The sequence below is a fragment of the Loxodonta africana genome, chromosome 4, assembly GCF_030014295.1.
Source record: "Loxodonta africana isolate mLoxAfr1 chromosome 4, mLoxAfr1.hap2, whole genome shotgun sequence".
In the NCBI taxonomy this organism is placed as follows: Eukaryota; Metazoa; Chordata; class Mammalia; order Proboscidea; family Elephantidae; genus Loxodonta; species Loxodonta africana.
Genome location: NC_087345.1, coordinates 89,866,865 through 89,891,183, shown reverse-complemented (window position 1 = coordinate 89,891,183; position 24,319 = coordinate 89,866,865). Strand labels below are relative to the sequence as shown.

Below are 24,319 nucleotides of genomic sequence, written 5' to 3'. Positions count from 1 at the left end.
TACTGTCAGGTATCTGCCGGGCCCAAGAAGTACAGGAAAGTCGGAGGTACTCAGCACCCAGCCTCCCCAGGAGCTTCAGATATGGGGTAGGGGTACCCACGCAGTCCTCATCAGCCCCCAGTCCATAGCTGGAGCTGGGCTGGGCGAGCAAGGGCACCGGCAAGACAAGGCTTGAGACATGAGCTTAGGGCAAGTGTTGGGCAAAAGAGTCAAAGGACCTTGGTTAGAGCCCTCTGTTGGGGGAGGAGCCTCAGAGGAAGGAGGTGGTAGAGACAAAACTGATCCCAAATTCTAGTTTGGGGTCCAGCCAGGAAAACCTCTGGCCAGAAGGCTGGAAGGGTGAGACTGAGAGATGTTAATGTGGAGTGGATCTGAGCAGCCGGTGACACCCCCCTCCCACCCCTAGTATCCACAGAAAAGTGGTCCCTGTTGAACCCTCTTCCTCCTGTTGGGTCAGTATCCGGTTTTGCTCCCCTCCCAACCCAGAGGCTCCAAGCTGCTTTCTTGAGTCTAGATTAAGTCTCTCCTGCTGCAGTAGAACCTGCGGCTCCGGGGGTCCAGCTGCCTTACTCCGAGACCTCCGACTCCTGGGAGAGGAACTTCTCTGACATTTCGGTGATTTTGATCACGTGGCCTTTGGTGTTCTTCCTCTTCTTCCGGGAGGGGGCCTTGGAGGGGCCTAACTTGGAGGCAGCTACAGGGGAAATAGGGGATGGGGCAAGGGAGGGGCTGGAGGTTTGGGAGCCACTTAAAATGATGCCTCAGGGTCATGATCCCCCCTGTACCCCGTTCCCTCCCGCCATGGTCTCCAGGGGTAAGCAGACTCACCAGTTCTGCATTGGGACTGTACAGCACTGACCACGGCGGAGGCTGAGGGCAGCTCCATCCTGCAGGAGGGGGCGTGGTGGGATGTGAGGGACCCTGTGGCTTAAGCTCCCCTGGGATTGGAGGCCTGGGACCTGGCAGGTGGAGGGGAGTTCCCAGCCCTGAGGTTGCCCTGGCTGTGTGACTCTGGGTCTTGGCCTCCTCTCCTCTGTATAAATACTGACATTTAAATCAATTGCCACGGAGTTGATTCCAACTCATGGAGACCCCACATATGTCAGAGTAGAAATGTGCTCCATAGGATTTTCAATGACTGATATTTTGGAAGTGGATTGACGGACCTTTCTTCTGAGGTGCCTCTGGGTGGGCTGACAACATTTTGGGTAGCAGCTGAGTGCGTTAACCCTTTGGACCACGCAGGGACTCCAGCTGAGATTTATGGAGCACTGATTTGTCACAGGCATTTGTGTGCCTAATCGCATTAATCCTCCCTACCCCTGTGTGAGGGGGGGCCACATTTACATTTGGCCCATTTTCCAGATGGGGAAAATGAGAATTTAACTGGGCCAAGGCCCCTTATTTGTAAGTGGCCCAGCCAGAACTTGAACCCAGGCCTGCCAGGCTCACTCAGCCATGCAGGAAAGGAGGCTAACTTTGTCTGGGGCTGGTCCCTCAGCCCTCCCTTTCCCCGGCCCCTCACCGGCTCTCCTCGCCCTCCACCAGCTTGCGGTAGGTGGCGATCTCGATGTCCAGGGCCAGCTTGGTGTTCATGAGCTCCTGGTACTCGCGCAGCTGCCATGCCATGTCCCTCTTGGCCTGCTGCAGGGCCTCCTCCAACTGGGCCAGCTTGTCCTTGGCGTCCTGGAAAGCCAGCTCACCCTGCTCCTCCGCGACCTTGATGTTCTCCTCTAATTTCAGGCACTGCAGCCAGGGTGACAGGAAAAGAGACCAGTAAGGGGGAGTGGGAGGGAAAGAGTGGGCCTCAGTCAGTAGCCCACTTGGGGCCTTGGTGGGCGTGTATATGGGAAGGGAGGGCTGAGCAATGGCATCCCTAGGTTGCACATGAAGCAAGAGGGAGTTCAGTTAGATCTAAGGAGACACTTTTCTAAAGCCAATGGGAAGTACCACAAGTTGCCCAAGGATCTGGTACTAACTTCCCTACGGAGCAGCAATTGCTTGTCCTGGCTAGAGGCTGGGCCTTGGGCCTCTACTCCCTTCTGGCTGTATAGTTGGTAGGAAGCCTGGGAGGGAGGCAGTGGGCTTGGGGTTTGTGAGGCAGGGGGCCTCTAATAGGCCAACGACCCTGGCCAGTTTACAGAACACATTTACATGCAAAGCTTGTGTGATCTTCATAACCATCCTAGGAGGCTGTGCTACTATCCCATTTGATGCGTGAGGAAACTGAGGCATAGAGGTGCTAAGCGACCTGCCTAGGGTCACGCAGTCAGGTCATGCCTGTACTCAGTATTCATGGTGTGTGGGTGTGCTCCCCTCTACCCTCCCCCAGGTGGGTCCTCCAGAAACGCACGTGGCTCTTGATGGAGAGGATCTGGGATCGGAGCTTCTGGACGCCCACGTTGAGGTCTGCGATCTCGCTGCGGCTGCTCTGCAGGCTAGTCCCGATCTCTGCAGAGCGGGCAGCTCGTTCCTCCAGCTGGGGGAGGGGCAAGTGTGGGCGGGGTCACCATGAGCACCCCTCCTAGCACCCCTTGCCCCTCCTGTTCTTTTTCCTCTCATTGCCCCCCTCCCTACTGCCCCATTTCGGTTCCTGTGGCCCCTCTCTGGCACCAGCCCTCCTCTCTCCTCTCCTGACTCCAAGGCCTCTCTCCGATGGTCCCTCCTGGCTGCCTTAGGCTGAGCCCCGTAGGCTGTGCCCACACATGACCTAGAACTGCTGCATAGCAGCACCACTCTGAGCTCCTGGAGGCCACAGGTTGCGGGCTTCCCTCTTGACCACCCCTCAGACCCGAGCACAGATGAGCTCTGGGCTCTCACCTCCATACCTTCTGTGAGCTGACTGCTGCGGCCTCCTAGCACAACTTCCCTGTCTTTCCCATCCTGTCAGAGAGCCTCAGGGCATACTGTTGCCAGGGACCTCAGCCATCACAGATCAGCCCTCCTGGGCCCAGAGAGCACTGTCTTGCTGCCCTCCCGGCCTGTGGTTCCTGCTGCCCTCCCGGCCTGTGGGCCCTGCTGCCCTCCCGGCCTGTGGTCCCTGCTGCCCTCCTGGCCTGTGGGCCCTGCTGCCCTCCTGGCCTGTGGGTCTGCCTGCTGCACCTGGCTCCGGGAGTATGCCTCTGCCTCCTCCAGGCTGCGTGCCACGATGGCATCGTACTGGGCCTTCACCTCCTCCACGATGCTGCTCAGGTCAATGTGGCAACGATTGTCTATGCCCATGGTCACTGACACGTCCTTTACTTGGGCTTCCAGGTCCTTCAGCTCCTGGCCAGGCACAGACATGGGGGGTTTAGGGCTGGGGGAGGGCACAAGAACCCTCTGCCACCCCCAGTCCCTTCACCTCCAGGAGTTGGAGTGGAGAGTTGAGTTTCTCCCTTCACGTCTCCCTGGAGAGATGAAGGATTAATGCCTGCCCACCATAGCTCCCCAGCTTGGACTTGTGGGAAGTAGGTGGCCACTCCTGCTTACCCTGTTGTCCTCCCTCTCTGGGCAGGGAGAGACACTTGGCTCCAGGGACCCACTCTACCATCTGTATTCTCTCCAGTCTGCCCACTGTCTGCACTGTTGCCCACTCCAGGGTGGGACACCCTCCTTCTGGCTGGTGGGGCAAGGCCCAAGGCCTGGGAAGCATCAGGTCCCTGGCTCACAGTTACAGTGTTGTGTCGTGCCGCTCTGCCTCTCGAGGGACTGGCGCTCCCGTGGGCCGGCAGAGCCTTTTTCATCTTCACAGGGCCCAATGGCATGTCTCAGTTTGTCAAATAGATGTTGGAATGGAAGCCCATGAGTGATGGGGGGCAGGGGTGTGGCTAGAGGCTGACAGACATGCACCCCCACAGACATGCACCCCCACTCCCTGCCTCATGGAAAATGGGTACACGTGCTTGGGGTGAGGCCCTGCCTCTGACGCTTAGACTTGAGGGTCACCTGGAGTGTCACTGGGCTTGCAGGCAACAACAATAGGATTTAGCCACAAAATTTTCATCTTTTCTTCCCTACGCTCGTCTTCTCTCCTCTGTCTCATCGCTGCTTAGAAAATGCCAACCCACATCCCCAGAGATGCCTGGAGTTGCTAAAATCTACCATGTCCCCAAAGGCTCCCTCCACACCAGGGTGTGTGCTAAGTGCTTTCCATAAATCCTCACATTTGATCCTCACGAGGCTGGTACCCTCATTAGCCCCAAGTTACAGAGGGAAACTGAGGCACAAAGCAGTTATGGGACCAGCTGTGACTGCTGAGCTGGACCCCAGAGGTCTTGCCCTTCCCCACCGCTGATAAGCCTCAGAGGGCAGAGGCAAGAAGCTGAAGGCTTCTTGTTTTTCTAGCCCCAAACCTGCTTCCTACCATGCCCCACCTGCAGTCTGACATCTTTCTGGCTGGCAAGCTCAGGGGTGTGTAGGGAGGAGGTGGGAACAGGGGCCTTCCTATGTGTGCCTCTTGGGTCCTAGGCTGCTTCCCTGGAGGTGAGGAACAGTAACTGGTCCTGGACGGAGCCTCCTTTGGGAGGGAGGAGCCAAATGGGAATAAACAGAGCTTCCCCCACTAGCATTGTGCAAAGAATGAGTCACTGGGCTGGCCTGGCCTGGCAAGGAGCCTCTGAGAGGCAGGGAGGGGGCCTGGCAGGAGGTGGGTGGGGCTCAGGGCCCAGTCTGTAGAAAGCGAGGCTCCCCCTGGGGAGGGAGGACAGGAGCTTGGGCTGAATGGTACTCCTGCTGGCATTCACAGTCCACCCTTGACCTTTATTTCAATCAAACTTTAGTGGGTGTCTCCATTTCCCTGATTGCCTCATAGTTTCTTTTCTACTGGTTTGAATCAGATTCTAAACAAAGTTCATACATTGTAATTGGTCCATATATCTCTACGTTTCTTTTAATCTATAGATTAAAAAAAAAAAAATTCAAACCAGCTACTATCAAGTCAATTCTGAATCATGGTGACCCTATATGTGCAGAGTAGAACTGTTCCATAGGGTTCTCAGGGCTGCGACCTTCCAAAAGCAAATCTACAGCACCTCTGGGTGGGTTTGAACTGCCAACCTTTCAGTTAATAGTCGAGCACTTAACCATTTGCGCTCTCCAGGGATTCCGATCTATAGAAGCCCCCTCTATTTATCTCTCTCTCTCTCTTATTTCCTTGCAATTTTTTCTCGTTGGAAGAACCAGGTTGCTTGCCTTGTGGAGTCTGAACAGTCTGGGTTTTGCTGATTGTACCCTACACTAATGTTTATTAATGCTCCTCTGTATCTCCTGACACCTGCCCGTTGGATCTGAGGTCCTGCTCAGACCAGATGCAATGTTCTGGCTCATGACCGAATTCTGACCCCTGGCTCCTGACTTCAGGCTCCCTCCCGACTCTTGCCTGTCTTTATGCTCAGAGAGGCTGTGGTTGAGTCCCTAGTTTCTGTGCCTGGCAGAAGTTGGAAGTTCTGAACTGCTCTGGAGCTGTAGACTACAGGGATGAGGGTGGTCAGCCAGAGTCACATGGGCCGCTGTGGAGGCCTGCCGAGTAAGGCTGCCCTTTGCCAGTCTGCTTGCCTGCCCACCCCACTCCCAGCATCTCTTGCGGACAAGGACAGGCTCCTGTAAAAGGAAGCCGGGCAGTGGCAGGCACTCTGCAACACTTCTGGGGGCACCCTGCCTCTGCCCTCTATCAGCAAGAGCCTGGGCTCAGTGGCTGCTGAACTGGCCAGCTGTTCCAGTGGGTTGAGGGGTTGATCTTCAAATGAACTCCACAGAGATCCCTGTACAGACACAGGCCGAGGGCTGAACTCATGCTGGAATAAGGTTGGTGGTTACTGCAGATTCACACCCCAACACTCAGTCACTGGTTACCATCCGAGACTAACATTTCTCATGGGGAACCAATACCCTGGTCAGGGCTTGGCCGTGGACAGTTTCAGAGATGCAGCTTTAGGGTTAGCAGGAGTGGGGAATTCTGGATACAGCCCTCCAACGGTACTCTTAGCTTGGGTCTGATTCAGCATTTGTTACTGCCCAGCCAATGCACCTCAAGTGCAGCACCACCTGTCAGTGGGGGCTTATGAGTTGCTATGTAGCTGAGCAGGTTTCAGCAGAGCTTCCAGACTAAGACAGACTAGGAAGAAAGGCCAGGCAATCTACTTCTGAGAACCAGCCAATGAAAACCCTATGGATCACAACAGTCTGATTCTGTTGTGCATGGGTTCTCCATGAGTCAGGGACCAACTTGATGGAAGTTAATAACTACAAAACACCCAAACAAAGGTCAGGGCACTGTCAGGACATACTGCAGAGGGGGGAGGGCTTCCCCCACCAGGGCCAGCAGGATTGGCAAAAGACAGCTGATGCAGCAGTCTCCCATCCTTTCTGGAAAGAGGCAGGGTAAGCAGGAGCTTGGTAAATAGGCACAGGAAATGGAGGGTTCAGAACATCCACAGGCATGTTCAGACATGCTGGCTCCTCCAGGCTGCAGAGGGTACAACAATGCTGACTTGTGCGGTGTGGAGGTGCCACCACGAGAAGGGCCCCTAGAGAAGACATGCATCTCCCAGTTGGCAAGAATGAAGCTGAGGAACAGTTTACAGCTTCCTTCGGAGCCAGTCTGAGGAGGTGCCATGTGTGTTGTGGCTACCCTCACTGAGGTCCGAGGTCAGGGCAGAAGGTAACTCCAGGGGGTAACTTAGTGCTGTTAGTAAAATGCAGTGTTTAATGGCACAGGACTTTGAATACCATCATTTCTTGTTGCCTGGGTAACCCCAGCCAAGTTTTTAAACCTCTCTGAGCCTTAGTTTTCTCATAATTATAGAGCTTGTTATAATCATAGAACTGAACACAGTTAACATTTGTTAAATGCTTACCGTGTGCCAGATACAGTTCTAAGTGCTCTAGGATATGTTAACAAAATTAATCCTCACAACAACTCAATGAGGTAGGTGCTATTATTCTCCCCATTTTATAGATGGAGAAATCAGCACATAGAGAGATTAAAATAAACTGCTGAAGTTGACACAATCCAAGCTGTTCTGAAGTCTGTGCTGTCTTAATGGTGCCAAACTGCCTACTTCATGGGATTGTTGTGAGGATTAAAGAGATTAGGTATGGAAAGCATTAAGCAGAGTGCTTGGTATACAGTAGGTGCTCAATAAACAGGCACTAAAAATAGTATTGTTGTAGTTGGTAAAGGTGATGAAGCTGGGACGGGGTGTCCAGGGGCCAAGCCGCCTACCCCTGGAGCAGCATCCTCGAGACACCTCACTCAAGGGCAGGTGCCAGCACCAGCTTCTCCACAGGGCTCAGCACTCCACTGTGCGCCCGGCTGCTGGGGATTGTCAGCAAATTCCCAGCTAATCTCCCTGGAACCAGAGTTTACGGGTGGGGCAGGCGGCGTTCCGGCTGGATGCAGTCAGGCCCCCGAATGCACTTGGGAGCTGGAATGCACCTTGAATGCTAAGGGGGAATGTGAGCCTCTGCCGGGCCAGCGTCCTTGCCCCAGCCTCATGTCCCTGGAGGGCTGTCAGTCATGAAGCCCTGTGATGGCCATGAGAGGTAGAGCATCCCCAGGAGGCTGCGGCGGGTGGAGATGAGGCCCTGAGCATCCCCGTGTTCATCAGCTCCTGCTGAGCTGGTCGGGGAGGGGCTTTTCAGAACCTGTCCAGGCCTCGTTTTATCCACAGGGGCTGGTGGGCTCTGGAGAGGCCCAGGGATGTGTGTGTGTGCGTTGGAGAGGGGAGGGCTGTTTACTGGGATGCAAGGGTGGGCCTGTACAGCAATGCTTTTCTGATCTGGTACCTGTTTCAAAACTGAAACTAGAGTGCCCAGCCCCCCGGGGCCTACTCACTTTCTACCATGTGTCTTCCTCCTAAGGTAGCCGTGGCTGGCAGCTTCCTTTGCTCAGAACTCCCCTGTCCAAAATAGTAGCCGCTAGTCGCCTGCTAACTTAAAGGTTGGCTGTTCGAACCCAGCCAGTGGCTCTGTGGGAGAAAGACTTGCTCATCTGCTTCTGTAAAGATTACAGCCAAGAAAACCCTACGGAGCAGTTCTGCTCTGCACACGTGGGGTTGCTATGAGTCGGAATCAACTCAATGGGACCCAACAACAACAGCCATGTGTGGCAATTGAGCACTTGAAATGTGGCTAGTTTGAACTGAGATGAGCCGTAAGTGTAAAATACACACTGTATTTCGAAGATTTAGTATGAGAAAAACATGTAAAATAGCCCATTAATTTTTTTATATTGACTGATGTTGAAACCATCTTATTTTGGAGATACTGAATTACATAAAATATATTATTACAATTAATTGTATCTCTTTCTTTTCTTTTTTAAAATGTGGCTACTAGAAGATTAGTCCCTGGGCAGTGCAAATGGCTAACGTACTCGGCTGCTAACTGAAAGCTTGGATTTGGCTCTACACAGAGGTGCTTCCAAAGAAAGGCCCGGAGACCTACTTCTAAAAAATCAGCCATTGAAAGCCCCACGGAGCGCCGTTCTACTCTGACATACACGGTGTCGCTATGAGCTGGAATTGACTCTACGACAACTGGAGATGGTGGTGGTCCTAGCAAATTACAAATTACCTGTGTGGTTTGTATTATATTTCTATTAGATGGCGCAGGCTTGGAGGCCCATGGATGTGGGCAGTCTTTTTAGCCAAGGGTCAGTGTTGCCTTCTCAGCCTGAACTGATACATAGAGAGGAACTCAAACACACCAGCTCACCACCTTGCTGCTTCCCAAAGCGGTACCTGTTATAATGCACTGAGCACCTACTGCTTTCACTACAGTCCCTCCTCCACAGCAGTCTTACAAAAGCACAAAGCACACCCACTCCTCCCCAGGACCCACCTGAGTTTGGTCGCCCATTGCACTTAGAAATAGGTCCAAACTCCTTATCAGGGCCTCAGGTCCTACATGGCCTGACTCCTGCCAGGCTCTCTGGCCTCCTCTCACAGGACTACCTGCCTTGTTCTCTTGGCTCTAGCCACAACTGCTTCTTTCCTGTCCTTTAATCACAAGCTCGCTCCTGCCTTAGGGCTTTGCTCAGCTCTCCCCACTGCCTGGGGTGACTTCGTCCCAAATCTCCACTGGCCTGACTGTTCCCCAACTTTAGGCCTCAGCTCACTGCCACCTCCTCTAAGAGGCCTCCCTGACTAGGGGATCTGAAGCTCTCCCTTCCTTCCAGCACTATTGGGTCACCTGGTAAATTGTCCCAACACTTGTCACCTTTTGAAATGATCTTACTCAGATATTTGTTTACTTGTTTATTCCCTGTCTCCTCTTAGCTAGGCAGGGTCTTTGCCCATCACTGCTGTTATAATGGACAAATGCTTAGCGCATAGTAGGCACACAATACACGTTTGTCAAATGAATGAATGGATACAGGCAACCCTACAGGGTGGGTACTATCACAACTCTACAAGAACGGTACTATTTCTCTCCCCGTTTTACAGATGAGGAAACCGAGGCACAGAGAGGTGAAAACTTGCCCAAGGTTGTAAGATTGGTAAAAGACAGAGGCAGGATCCAGAGTGAAGGGCTGCAAAGTCCAAATGGAGTCTGTAACTCTTCCCTTGCTAATGAGGCAGGGGCCAACAAGTTCTGTGAGTGTGCTTCAGGCAATGCCCAGGTATATTGCTGGCTATGCTCTGCCTTCTTCAGTTACAACACCACATCTACAGGGCCTGTGTTCTGGCTTAGAGCTTGGTCTCTGAGCTTGTTGAGAAGTGGATGAACAGGCAGAGTGCAGATTCTGAACCAACAGCCTCGCTAATGTTGGCCCGGGCTGCACCAGCCCACAGAGAATTGAGGCAGAGGAGCCCCTCACCTCTGATCCACAGGTATGGCGCCCTAAGTAGCCTCTTATGGGGGCATGGGACTTGACCTGGTTGTGGAGGGCTTGGTCAGGAACATGAAACCTTCCAGGGCCACCAGTATAGCAGTTTTCCTGGGTGGGCTGTCTTCCCACTGGTCCCAAGGTCTGTGGTATTCTCTCTGATCTGCTCCAACACATGACCACAAACAGATCTCAGTCCCACAGAAGCCTCAGCTGGCGGCTGAATCTGCTGGAAAGGAGTGTGGCCAAGCGTAGCCATGAAGCCCAGTCGCCCTTTCCTCAGGGCAAGGCCATGTAGCTATGGTCAGCAGCCTCTAGGGCCATTTTAGCAGAACTTATTGACCAAGGGGGAGACACTGACCTCCACTCTGACCCTGGCTGCATTGCCATAGCTTGGCACCAGCAGTTTGCACACAGGCTGCCAAATCCTGCCATCTCCAGCAATGGTTCTTCCTTGCTCTTAGCTGAATTGAAGGCATTTGTGGAAACATAACAGTATTTTGGGAGCATCACCCCTCCACCTCCTCACCCAGGAAACAGAGGATGTGGAGAGGAGAACAGGCATCCTGAAGGGTGCCCAGGAGGCAGTGGCTGGAGCAGAGCGGCACCCGGCAGCCAGCCCTCCACAGCAGGGCCCATCCTGGTGTCTGCAAAGCAGAAAGCACACTGGGCCTGGGGACCACTGTCCACCGGCCTCAGTGGAGGACTCAGGAAGCAACTGAAAATGTGTTCTGGAGGCTCTTGTGTCTGTAACTGGGTCATTTTTGTTCCCTCAGAAGCTAGGTCTTTCCTGCCTCAACCAAATGGGGAATGGTGAAACGCATGCCTTCCAAGGCTAGAACTGTGGGTGCCTGGGATATCAGCTGCAGTGATTAGAGAGAGATTAGTTCTGTAAAGGAGGCCCTATGTCGGCAGTCCAAGTCTACCCAGAAGCACCTCAGAAGAAAGGCCTGGCTTTCTATAACTGAAATATCAGCCACTGAACACCCTGGAGCGCAGTTCTCCTCTGACACACACGGGGTCGTCGTGAGTCTGAACAGACTCAATGGCAACCGGCAGTTCAGTAAGAATAGTTGTGCAAGTCCCACTGGGCCCTGGCTCTACGGCCAGCCTCCTGATCCTTGCCCAGGTGCACCTGGCTCCCCGAACACCCTCAGGGTTCCGTGCACACTTGAAGACACAAGTTCTCCCTGAGAGAGCTGCCATGCAAATGAGTGATGGGGTGAAGGGCGGGATTACTGATGTTGACACAGGAAGGGGTTTAGGAGATTGTTATGTCTGTGGCTGGAAAGGGTAAGTGACTGCTGAAGGTCCAAGCCCCACTGGGCACCCTGCCCTCCCCTGCATTCCCTGCCCGCGGACCCTTCAGCCCTTGGCTGGGCAGGACCCTGGCCCCCTCTCACTTACTTACCTGCTCATAGATGGTTTTCATCAGCTCCACGAAACTCTGCAGGCCTTTTAACTTAGTTTCCAGTTCAGTCCGTCGAAGACACTCTGTGTCCAGGTCCTAGAGTTGGAGGCAGTGGTGAGTGATCGCAGAGAGAATGGAGGAGACCCAGGCAGGAGTAGGGTAGGGGTTCTTTGCTTTCTGTGTGAGAGTGGGGGTGATCCCCAGATGGGACCTGGTTCAGACCCTGGGAGAAAGGAGGAAGGTATCTATCTGCATCTCTGTCTGTATCTGTCTGTCTGTTGGTTTGGGAATCAAGCCTCTGAGGGCTTTCCTTGGGGGTAAAGGAAAGTAAGGAGCCCAGGTGGTACAATGGTTAAGTGGTTGGCTGCTAACCGGGAGGCTGGCAGTTTGTGCTCACCCGGTTGCTCCATGGGCGGAAGACCTGGAGATCTGCTTTTGTCAAGATTACAGCAAAGAAAACCCTATGAGGTAGTTCTACTCTATCACATGGGGCTGCTATGAGTTGGAATGGATTCGACGGCACCCAGCAGCAAAGGAAAGGAGGTGATCCTGAGGGAAAGGGGGCATAAGGCGCATGAGGAAGGAGGAGGGCAGTTTGAGCAGGCTACCTTCTTCAGCTGGACGAAGGTGAACTCCATGTCTGTGCGCTTGGAGATCTCATCCTCATACCTGGGAGAGAAAGGGGGAGGGAGGGGAAGAGTGGGAGAGACAGGAAGAAAGAGGGGAGAGAAGGGAGTGGGAGAGAGAGGCAGAGGGAGGGAGAAACTGTGAGTCTGAGGCTGCTGCTCAACTGGATCAATTAGAAAAAAGTGGCCCTTCCCTCAGTGTATGCAACCCCAGGTCTCCTATGACACTCCCAGCCTCTCACTCCCACTCCCTCCTGATGATTATCCATCCTCTCCCAGTAGTGTCTGTCCCTCTTCCTGGCTCTGCTCCACATCACCTCCTCCAGGAAGCCTCCCCGATTGTGCAGCCTGCTCACTCTGGCACTCTGGTCCCTCATCTCCTCCCTTCCCTCAGCTTCCAACTGGCTGTACCTTTCCTCAAGTCTGCTCCTAGGCCCTCCTACTCACACGTCCTCGTTTCCCACCATCACCCCTTTCCCACAGCCCAGCCTGCTCCCCACTGAAGCTTTGCTAGAAGATAGATACCATCTCATCATGCTCCTTCCAAAGGGAGGACAGAAAGAGTGTGGGCTTTGCAGTCAGATAGACCCCTGGTTGTGCTTTCAGGCCAGTGACTTCACCCTTCTCCCTCAGCTTCCTCATCTATGAGGTGTGTGTGCGGGTGTGTGGAGGGTGACAAAGCCCACCTCTGATGCAATATGTACAGTCAATACTTGACAGAGGTAGGGTCCCTCCCTTCTCAGTTTTGCCTCTTCCTTTGTCAAGTTCAACGCATGTTTGGAGCAAGGATGTGGTTGGATGCGGGAACTGGATCCCTGGTTCCTGACCTTATCCTTTTCCTCCAATCAAGGTATTTGTCTTGGCCCCAAGTGGATGGGTGTCTGCCAGCCTCAGACTTCCCTGCCCCAGTGAATATAGGAATTCTGTGGCTTCCTGTTTTCCCACCCTTCTCTCCAGTGAATGCCTGAATCACTGGCTGCTTTAATTATAGCCACCTGTCTGGCCCAGTCCTTGACCTCACATTGGGGGCAGCGTCCCCCATCACCAGGTCAGCTGGCTGGACCTGCCCCCTCACAATGCCTTCTTTTCCACCAGCCTGCTGCCCAAGGAGCTGAGGGCAGGGCCTGGCTTAGAGGGCAGCCCCCTAAGGGAGGCTAGAATCCGCAGCACACTGGTCTCTGACACTCAGCGTACTGGATGTAGATACTCTTCCCATCCAAGCCCTGAGCCTGAGGGGGGCTCTGAGGGTTCAGATCACAGTGCGGGGGCAGAGGGATTGCTCAGGGAGACTGTGGGCAAACAAAATGCCCATGAAGTGCCTTGACTGGAGGGGGAGTGACCACCCTCACCTGGTGCTGGGCACTTTACCTGCACCCTGTCCTGTGATCCTCAGAGCCCCAGCTATTGGTTCCATTTTGCAGGTGAGGAGGCCGAGGTTGTGAGAAGGGTTTGGCTTAAGCTGGGTTTGGCGGCTGCTGTGGTGTGGTGGTTAAGCATGGAGCTCCAGAGCCAGACTATTTGGACTCAAATCCTGGCTTCCTTGCTAACTAGCTGTGTGCCTTTGGATAAGTTACTGCGTGTACTATGATAATGGTAAAGTCGAGAGAATTAGTTAATACATAAAGTGTTTACAGCAGAGCCCCACACCAACCAAAGCCATTACTATTATGTATTCCCTGAGTCAGTTCTCTCCAATGCCAGGCCCCGGCCCTCAGCCCCCTGTCCTCTGCCCTCGTGTTCTGGAGAGAAACTACGGGAAGCCTTACTGCAGACAGAGGCAGTTCTCTGCACTTCCTTCACAAATCCTTAGGGCTGGGCTGACTGGAACAGGCTTCCCGATGGGATTTGGGGATCTCCAAGGAATTCCCTGCCCTGGGGAACCCCAAGCTGAGAAGCTCTTCATCTACTGGCCCTCCACCTATTAGTGTCTTCTTCCTCCCTGGAGAGCAGATTCTGCCACCCTGGATGCGGGAACTTGGGGTGAGCCATCTGGGCGGCCCTCCAGGGCACCAAACCTCCTCGTAGCCCTCACTGCCCTCTCCCTCCTTCTTGCCTTCTCATCAGGTGTCCTGACTGCCCTGAGCTCTGATCTTTGCTTGGCCTACTGAGTCATTCCTGATCACTTTGGGCCTGCTCTCCAACTTACTTTTAGCTCTGTCTGCTGAGAGGCTTTAGGAGCAGAACCTCAGGCCTTGGGCCCGGGGCACTGAAGTCCTTCAGAGCCTCTCACCTTCTTGAAATTGCCCTTGGCTGGGGAGGGGAGGGGGAAGCTGTGTTTCCAGGGTGTCAATTGCAGACCCACCAGAGAGAAACTAGCCAGGGGCTGGGGGGAAAATAGGCAGGGTGAGCCAGGAGGAGACAGGGGGCCTGACAGCCACTCTGGGAAATGCTGCCCACCTCACAGAGAAGGATGCCAGGAATGTGGGGGCCTGAAGGGGTCCTCAGGCTATCCTGTACAGACTGGGGTCTTCCCTGCCCCTGGGCCTTAAGGTGTGCTGGGTAGGATGGGGTAGAGCCCATGCCTCCTTGCCACGGACCCTTTTCCAGGATCTAGCTGGTGGCATGGTACAAGCAATGGACTGAGGCAGGATGCTGGGTTCCAGTTTGGGGCCAGTCTCTGTAAGGCTCCTGCTAGCCCATATCCAGCGTTTATACGAACTAGCAAAAGGCTCCCTTCCTCAAGGGGTGTGCATTCCTGCACCAGTCTGCATGGCTTGATGCATGACTAGATTTCAGCCCTTTGCTCGCTCTCTCAACCAGAGGCTCTTGTGCAGTGAACAGCTTACACAACTGTACATGGCGTCCCTGAGTCACATGCTGCATGGCCTTGGGCAAGTTGCTTCCCTTTGCTAGGCCTCTGCTTCTACCTTACTAAACAGAAGGGTTTGACTAGCTGATCCTTGGGGTCCCTGCCCGCTCAAAGCCTTTGGAAGTCTCCGTCCCCATAGAGGTTTGGGTGACACCATCTCCCCCAAACCACCCCCAGTCCTCTGCTAGTCTGTCAGCCACCAGCTCCCAAACACATTCTCAGGCCCTTTTCAGCTTGTCACCCCCCCACCCCCCAGTTGTTTATTTCTGGGAGGAGGCCGATCTCATCGCTTTGTACAGACAGGGCACAAACCCTCCCCGCCAGGGCTCGGCCTGGTGCCTCCTGGCTCCTGGGGGCTTCAAGCTTTGGGCAGGCTAGCTTCAGCCTTCCAGCTCTTGCCTGCAGACCTTGAAGCCCTCCAGCCCTGTTCCTAGGCCCGGTCTCTCCTCCCTGCACGCCAGTGGGTTCCCTCCTCAGAGAGGGAAAGAGAGGCCCTGAGCCTAAACAGAGTAAAAGCAGGTAGCAGGCAATGGAAACCAGGCAGCAGGCCAAATGAGGGGGCTGAGCCAGATTAAAACAACAAGTAGTATTTGTACAGAGCTTCCAGGTACAAAGTGCTCGCATCAACAGGATCTGGCCTGGCGCATGGAAGCAGCCTTCCTGGTGGCTGGCTGGGCTTCCAGATAGATAGGACTTAGCACATGTGCTGTGTGACAGAGGACAAGCCCCTGCCCTTTCTGGGCCTTTATTTCCTTCTCTATAATAGGAGGAGCCAAGGACTCCTCCAGCTCTGCCATTCTCTGGTCTCTTGAGGGCCAAAGACCTAGTAGGTATCAGTGAAATGAGCAGTGGGTTCTGGCGAGCTGACAGGACACGCCCTTCATGGTCAGGTGTTGGGAAGAACAATCAAATTCCTTGCGTGTTTCCCTAGGGCCCCTGGGAGGGCCTGACTGGTGGAGAGGTGGCCCCCAGGTCAGGGAGGGGCCCAGCCCAGGCCAGGCTGCAGATCATGCTGTTGAGTGGGATGTTCCGGCCAGATCATTCCACAGAAGAGGAAACTGAGGCCCACAGAACAGGGAAAGCTTCCCGTATGACTGTTCCCTCTGATCCTGAGTGTGGCCTGAGCAGGAGATGTGGTGGGCAAGCTGAGCCAGAGCCGGAAGCCCTGGACTCCCAAGGAGGCCTGCTCCCACCCTCCAGCCCTGACTGGCTGGCTCAGAGACTCCCAGCTCTTCCAGAGATGTGGGCCTCGCCTGGTCAGCAGGGCATGAGGCTGGGCCCGCAGGTGGGAGAGGACCTAGGCCACACCTTGCCCTCCCCTCATGCTGGCTGGGGGCCTCCTCCCAAGAAGACCAGGCCCAAGCAAGAGGTGTGGGCACAGCCTGGCTGCTCAACCTCTGCTCTGCCATCAGCCTCCTTGTCTCTGAAGCCCTGCCCATTGCCCAGTCAGAGGATTGCGTCTCCTCTGAGCAACCCAAGTGCCTGGTCTGCCTCTAGACTGGCCAATCTAGTTCAGCAAACCTGCATTAAGCACCTACTGTGTGCCAGGTCCTTTAGCCTTCTGGGGGCTAGGAGAACTGCTATTTATAACTGCCAGGTTGAACTCTCAACATACTCCTAATACCTCCTTAAATTGGTACCAACTATCATCATTCCCATTTTACACAGGGGGAAACTGAGGTGCAGGGCTAGGGGCAAGGATTAACCCTTTCCAGTCAATACCCAAGCCTGGGCCCTTCACCACGAGACGCTCTGCTTGCCAGCCGATTGTGTCCCTGTCTGTCTTCCCCAGGAGGCTGTAAGAGCATCTTGCAGGCTGGGGCTGTGTTTTCCTCACCTCTCTAGTTCCAAAGTTGACCTCGATGCCTGGCACACATTACCTATAAGGGATCACTTATTTATTTGAAGAAAATCCACCCTTTCTGTCCCTCGCCTGCACCCCATCTGCTTCCCTTTCCTTTCCACCCCAGACTTGATTAAAATCTAAAGCCATATCCAAAGCAGAAGCCCATCTGTTGTTCCAGCTAGTGACATAATTTCCCACGGCCAGTGGGACCATGGGTAAAAGCAAGCATGTTTATGACAGAGTTTTGAACCAGTTCAGTCCAGTTAGAACCCCTGCTGAGAATTTGCCTTTCTAACAAGCTCCCAGGTGTTGCTAATGCTGCTGGTAAGGGACCAATTCTGAGGATCACTGGTAGAGCAGTGGGTCTCAAAATTTGTCATACGTAAGAATCACCTGGGGATTTTGTTAAAATGTAGATTCTGATTCAGTATATCTGGGGTAAAAAAAAAAAAGAAAAAAAATTCTCAGCAGGGATTCAAACTGGGACAAACCAGCTGGAAGGTCTGGTTTATGGGTACCAGAAGATGGGCAGGTTGAGTCAGGGGATGTGGGTTGGGGTGGTGCCCAGGGGTCAGCAAGCACAGTGCTTAGCTGTGAGCCAGCCACAGACTGACTTTGCTGCAAGGGTCACTATTTGGGGTGGTGGTTGTAGTATCTAGAATACTGTCAGGCACATAGTAGGTCCTCAGTAAGGATTTCTGGAGTCGAGAAATGTTCTGTATCTCCTCTGTCTCTGTGTCCCGCACCTCCCACCTGTAAAAGTTGGTTCCTGCCCCTTGTTCCTCAGCAGGCCCAGTTCCTGATGGTGGCCCTGAGAGGGCATGGCCTACCTGATTCGAAACTCCTCCACCTTCTGGACCACCTGCAGTAGGTCGGCTTCCAACTGTCCTCGCTCCTGCCTCACTCTGCGCAGCTCCTCCTGTAGCCGGCCCTGGTACTCCTCGTAGAGGTGCCCTAGGTCGAAGGTGGTTGAGTCCTGGCCCTGCAGGAAGCTCCAGCGGGTCTTCAGCAGTTGGTTGCGCTGCTCCAGGGCTTGCACCTGGGAGAGCAGGAGGGTGGCGGTGAGAGGGCCAGGTGTGGCCAGGTGGGGAGCTGAGGCCTCGGGCCCCAGAGGGGGCCTCTCTGAGAAGTGGCAGCTCATCTTTGCACACCCACCCTGGCCCTCGCTCAGTACTAATCTCCAATTAATGATTGTGCCAACAGAAGATAATGAAAGAAGGGGAGAATCAGAGAGAGGCGGAGCCAATGAGCAAAGGTTTCCTAGGGGAGGGGCAAGGCCAGGCAGATGAGGCGAGAGGGCCTTGGGTTTGAGTTCTAATGATGTGAAGCTGGGGCTTGGGTGGGAGACCTCAGGGAATGTGGGGTGTCACAAGCCCGTCTCCAGCTCCCCTTGATGGGCCTGGTCTCATCTTGTTTTGGAAACTTGGCAGGCTAGGCCTGGTTGGGACTTAAGTGCTAATCCTTCTGACAACCTTGGACTTGTGTGTGCCTTTTCAAGCCTCAGTTTCCCCAGCTAGAAGTTGGGGATTATATCAACTGTCCTACCTACCTCTCAGGACTGTTAGGAGAAGAACCCGGGGATATGCTTCGGAATAATAATACTAGCAAATGTTTATGTGGCACTTACTGTACGCTAGGCATCGTTCTTAACTCATTTAAATCCCTGGAACAATCTGATGGGATAGGCATGATTATTATCTGCATGTTACAGTACCTCTGCTCTTAACCACTGCAGCAGCTGCCTCCTGTCTGTTGCCTGAGTTACTGAGGGCACTGGGACCCCAGCTACTCTTCCTGGGCTGGCTCATGCCTTGCAGATGAAGACTGGGAGGCTCTTGAGCACTGCTGCACCTCACTCACGCTCTCCTGCTCAGACTCCTGCAGGGGCTCCCAGGGCCCACGGACCACACCACAACCACCACCAGGCTGTCCTCTCCTTCCCCCCACCCAGCCCAGTCCAGCTCAGCGTCAGGCTCCCCCTGCCTCTATTCTCCCTAACTTCTGCAGGCTCCAGCCTTCCTTGGGTACTCTCCTTCCCACCACTTTGGCTCCTCCCCACCTCCCCCTGTGTGCTTCCAGCTGGAAGTCCTCTGGGACTAATAGGTGGGAAGACCCCCCCCCCACCCCCACACACACTACTGAGGCCCTCTGCTTATCTGCTTCTCATTTGTCCTGGCCCACCATCCCTCCTTGACTGACTGGGGACCATCTAGTCCCCATCTCAGTGTCCCTACTCCCCTGGGGTGTGAAGGGCCTGAATCCTGGGCAGCTCAGGCTGTTGGATGTTGTGATAATGAACCTGATAACGCTCCCTGTGATCACTGGGTAGGCCGGGCCAGGCCTCCTCCGACCCACTGCTGGGGCCGCTGGCGCAGGCTCACAGAGTCACAGCCGCAGAGAGCTGCCAGGAGCCTTTGGCTGAGCTGCTCCGAACCTTTCCTTTACAGAGGAGGAGACGGAGGCCCAGGGACATCACGCACAGCAGCTTGGTGGCAGAGCTGCTCAGAAAGGCTCACCTGATGGCTGCTGCCCAATCTGGGCCTGAATTGGGGTGCCTGGTGGGGCCTTCCCCTCTTTCTCTGACCTGCCCACATCCCCAGGTTTTCCTTTTCCCCCCTAAGAAGCTCTGATGACTTTGGGAAGTCCCCTCTGACACAATAGACAACACCAGCAGAAATAATGGGCAGTGGCATGTGACAATGGCATTTGTGGGCTGTCATTCCCCTGCTTAACTCCCAGCTGTACAAGTAAGTTCTGCGTGAAACCGATCTTAAGTCTACCATCTGCTGTCCTCACAGCCAAACAGGTTCAGTAGGGACGAAGTTCAAGAGGGTTTCTGCCCTGCTTTGTGTGGGTGAGAGGGAGCGCTGGGGGGAGTCTACTCACCCCATTTTCCCAACCTTTTGACAAGCAGGAGCCCTGTGTTTACACTGAGGGGGAGTGAAAGGAGAGATGTGAGGCTCCTTCCTCCACCCATGAGCAGCAGAAAAACCTTCACACCAGGAAGTTCTTCCCACAGTCTAACCTCAATCTCCCATGTTTCATCACTAGCCCCCTGGGAGATAATGTGTATTTGGCCAGCCAATCCAGCCAGAGGGTATTTTTGGTCTTGGGGGATCCGGGCAGCCCCCTGCCTCCTGCAGCCCTTGGGGAACTCGTTGTCTCAGTGGGTTGGGATGGCAACTTATCCCTCACCCAGGACCTTCTCTGCAGGAAGGCTCCTCCCTCTGGGAACAAAGCCTTAGGGAGGGCTACTAATCCAGGCGCCCTGGGAGGTGCCCGGTTAATTGCCTCCAACCTGTCAAAGCTGCCGATCTCTCACCACTCATTTTTCCTTCTCTCTGTCTTGGTTGTTCTTCCCTCCCTCCCCCCGCCCCCACCTTAGATTACACAGTGGCAGCTCTAGGGGGGAACTCACAGAGCGAATGGTTAATCTGCCTCCCCATTTACAGATAAGAAAACTGAGGTCTGGAGGCACAGAGCTCACTGTGGCCCGCGTGGTGGGAGGGCCAGGCCTGAGCAGGGTTGTGGGGAGAGAAGTGCTCTTTGGGGAGGGAGCTGAGCAGCCCAGGCTGGAGTTCCTGGCTGGGAGTCTGCTCGAGGAAGGGAGTCCCAACACAGCAAGGGCAGCTTCAGGTCCCTAACCCATGGGCAGTCCAGGCAGGTGACTCTAGGGGGCGGTTCTTCTGGGGCATGCAGGTCCTATTCTTCAGGTGGCCTTTAGCCAGAGGTTGGCTTTGCCCAGGAAGACCCCTAATCTCTTGGTCAGGGAGCTGACTTGTGCCTTCCTGCCTGTAGGCGGGGGATATAGTTCCAGTGACTCCCGAGGTCCCTCAGGCCTAAGGACAGATATTGCCTCCATCCTTCTGTCTCCAGGCCTTCCACCCCTCCTCCTGGGCTCCCTCTCTAGGGTCCTTAGGCTGACTTTGGGCAGTCCTTCCTCTCCCACCTCCATACCCCCTGCCCTCTGCAATATCTGCAAGTGAAGGGAGGGGCCCAGTTATTGTCCTCTCCCTGCCTCCCTTGGCCTCCTCTCCTGAGGACCCTCCTGGTGCTGCTTCCCCTCACTGCCTTCTCTCATGGCTCAGGTTTACCAGCCCCTCCACTGGCATGAAAACAGAGACAGAGTGAGAGGAGAAATTGGAGGCACAGAGAGGGTAAACGGCTTGGTAAAGGACACACAGGCAGCAAGTGGCAGAGTCCAGACTGTTCCAGGGCCCCTCGGCCATCTCGAGGGAACCTTCCTCCTCCTCTTTGGTGCTCTCTTGTGTCTCCCAGTGCCTCAGACACCCAAGAAGGGGAGGTGGAGCCTGAGTGCCCCCACCTGTCTGCCCAGAACCCCCAGCCCTGCAGGCATCATGGCCTCTGACCTCTAGGCCCCCCACATTGTACCCCCTACCGACAAGGTCCAGCCACCCCTTCCTCCAGAAAGATATCCTCCCTCCGCTCTTCCCCAGGGCTTCTTGTAGCTCCCCGGGCCAGGGCCTATTTAATTAATTCATTTAATAAACACTTACAAAGCACTTACCACATACCAGGTGTATTCTAAGTGCTTTTCAGAAACTATCCCATTTGATTTTGACAAGTCCGTTACACCAGTGTGTACTAAAGTCAGAGGGATTAAACAATTTGCTGAGATTACACAGCTGTTCAGCCGGGGAGCCAGGAGTCAAACTCGGTCACGTGACTCCAGATTTCACCTCTTAGCTGCCACCTGCTTCCACCCAGGCCCTTGACAGCCTCACAGAGACAGGGAGGACACAACACGAGCTAACAGACCTACTCTGTAGAGTGGATAGGTCAGCTGGGACTCCTGGGGGCAGTGCCCCAGCAACCAGGGCCCCCAAATGGCAGGCACTGACTGCTCCCTGTGTCCCACTGCAAAGGGCACCCCAATACCAAGGTCAAAGCTTGAGGGGTGGGAGATTCTGATCCTGCTGAAGACTTTCTAGGGCATCGCCCTGACTCCTGGACATAGGACCCCTGGCCTAGGACCCCTGGGCCCCTCCCCATGCCTTCACCCTCTTCTGTCCCCATGGCAGAGGCACAGGGTGATATCAGCACTGGCATCTGAGGGAGAATAGCAACTCATCAGAGCCAAATTACATACCTCAGTGAAGCATTCCTTTTAAGGGATTAGGCTGGGTTTGGAGAGGAGGTGGCTCTGCAGGAACCTGCCTCCCGATGGTGATGGCTGCAGAACTGTTTTCTGAGGGAAAACCAGGGCAGCAGTATGGGGCTCTGGGCAGCCAGCGCTGGGGTAGGGGATGCTCACCTCAATGCACAGCCGTCCTTCTCCAGTTAGTCATTCCTCTAACATACCCTACTCTGGGCACCCCGAGGGTGGATGAAGAAACTGGTATGGGCACATGAGTGGGAGAGGAAAATAAATGATTCCCACCTCAGACTACTGGCTTTGTGTCTCACAGACCTGAGTTCAAATGCCAGGTGTGTGACCTTGGGCAAGGCACTTAACCTCTCTGGTCCTTGGTTCCCTCATCTGCACAGTGAGGAAAATAACAGTCAGAGTGTTGCTGGGTGGGCCCAGTTACTTCACATTTGTAAAGTTCCTGCAGAGAACCAGGCACAAACTGATGCTCAAGAAAGGTTACATTCCTTGCTTTGGCCCTCCCTTCCTCTGCTCCTCTCTGTGAGCTCCCACCTAATGTGAGAGACTGGCAACATGCAGAGGAACACAGAATCCCAGAGACCAAGGTTGCAACAAGGGCTGAGCCAGGGCTTGGATGGCTCTGGTTTATTGGGAGGATGAGAAAGGTTGAGTTTTCCTCATATGTAAAATGGGCATAAAATGTCTACTTTCATAAGGTTGTTGAGGGAAATAGAGATAAATGTGTCACCCATGCAGCACAGTGCCTGTCACTTAAAAAAGTAAAAAAAAAAAAAACCAAACCCGTTGCCGTCAATTCAATTCCAACTCATAGCAACCCTATAGGACAGAGTAGAACTGCCCCACAGAGTTTCCAAGGAGCACATGGTGGATTCAAACTGCAGACCTTTTGGTTAGCAGCCATAGCTCTTAACCATCATGCCACCAGGGTTTCCGCCTGGCACATAGTAAGTAAATAATCAACCACAGCGGCTACTCTTATGATTATTGTTCTTGTGTAGTGCCGGAGGTAGCAGAGCTGGGAGGATGGCCGGTAGCGGCTTCTTGGAGGAGGTGAGTGAGGAGCAGGTTTGGGAGGTGGACAGGGTCTCTAGGAAGCTCTTGTGGCCCTTGCCCTGGAGGCAGAGATGGACAGCATGCAAGCTGTGGGCAGGGGGGTCTAGGAAGCATAGGGAGTGGGGTCCCAGGGACTCACTGCCTCTACTCTGGTGGGGTGTGGAGGAGGAGGAGGAGGCTTCCTGCTTGAAGCATCCATCTCCTGCATTCCTATCTCCTTATGCACCCAAACTGCATCCTCCTTCCTGAGGCTGCCCCACATGCCATGGGCCCTGCCTGGGCTTCCTACCCCAGGAAGCTGAGCGGCGTTGCCTTGGGATAGATGCTGCACAGCGAGAGGTCGGAGACCTGAGGACTTCAGGGATGGACAGAAGGGTGGACCCTTGGGAGGTCATCTCTGCTGTCCACCTGCCTTGGAGTAGGACCATAGACCATGCCTCCATCCATCCACAGTGGGGGCATCCCCTAGGCCACACTCAGGGTGCTCTTTACTGGTCCATGCCTGGAGGGGGGGACCCCAGGCCATGCCGCATGTTATTATCCAGATGTCCCTCACAGGCCACCCTGGGCCCCTTTCTCTCCCCAGGCCAGGATGGATCAGAAACTCCTCTCCCCATCTGTTTGATCAGAGTAGCCTGTGGAGGCCCATGCTGGCTCCTCATTGGTTGGGAGTAGGGGTGGGACAAGATGCTCCCGGAACACACAGCTTAGCCACAAGCCCAGTCCTGACAATCTTTAGTTTTGGGACCCCCACCCCTTCTGCTCACCTTGCCAATCAGGGAGGCAAACTTATCATTGAGGATCTTCATCTCCTCCTTCTCCTGGTTTTTCTGCTGCTGGATGGCTGGGTCCACCTTCAGGTCCAGGGGCACCAGCAGGCTGGGGTTTAAGGTCACCTTGGTGCCAATCGGCTGGCAGCCTGTGAGGCTGCGGGAGCTGAAGCCCGGCTGGGGGGCCCCACAGCTGCCCCATTCCAAGGTCCCAGGCCGGGGGCCGCCCTCCGGGATCACCTCACAGCTGCTGAAGCCAACGACGCAAGAGCGGCAAGCCATCGCACTTCCGGCCCGGGAGCGGGAAGGGCGCTAGAAGAGTCAGCGAGCAAGTGAGCTTTCGAGGGGCGGCGGCTGGCTCTGGTCGAAGCCAGGGCAGGCTGGGGACTGAGGAGCAAACACCTGTCGTACAGTGTTCATTAGCTCGGGGAGGGCGGGGCGCCTCCCAGCCCGACGAACCTGTTAGATGATGTGGCCCTCCACCCCTCCCCCGGCACCAGTCAGGATCCCTTTCTAGGGCAGGGGATCTGTCTGGCTGAGGGGGGTGTTCTCAGGTCCCCCAGCCAAGCCTGACCTGTCTCCGGGGAGGAGGCTGAGGCTGGGTTGGCTGGGTGGGTGTGGGGCAGAGGAGGAGGCAAGAGGAAGGGAAGATTCAACAAGGAAAGCTAAGAGAGAGGGCACCTCTGGCTGCAAACCTCAGCTGCATACCTGAAGGCTGACGTACCTGGGCTCACATACTTCTGGAAAAGATGAGGCAAGAAGATGGTTCCAGGGAGTGTAGGGCAGCCATCCTGGGCACCGTGCCAGCCTGGCATTGGAAAACAGCACCTTTATTATTTATTTTCTAGTTGCCAAAGAGTCT

General features: G+C 54.6%; 1 protein-coding gene across 1 annotated transcript; it reads right to left on the bottom strand.

The window, feature by feature from the left end:
- Positions 1 to 591: 591 nt before the first annotated feature.
- KRT80 (keratin 80) lies at positions 592 to 23,793 on the bottom strand. The gene is made up of 9 exons (XM_023556635.2): positions 23,455 to 23,793; positions 17,334 to 17,542; positions 11,831 to 11,891; positions 11,223 to 11,318; positions 3,103 to 3,267; positions 2,354 to 2,479; positions 1,526 to 1,746; positions 829 to 887; positions 592 to 729 (listed from the first exon to the last, which is right to left on the bottom strand). Exons 1-9 carry the CDS (start codon positions 23,737 to 23,739, stop codon positions 695 to 697), a joined length of 1,257 nt encoding a protein of 418 aa, XP_023412403.1. The 5' UTR covers positions 23,740 to 23,793; the 3' UTR covers positions 592 to 694.
- Positions 23,794 to 24,319: the final 526 nt, after the last annotated feature.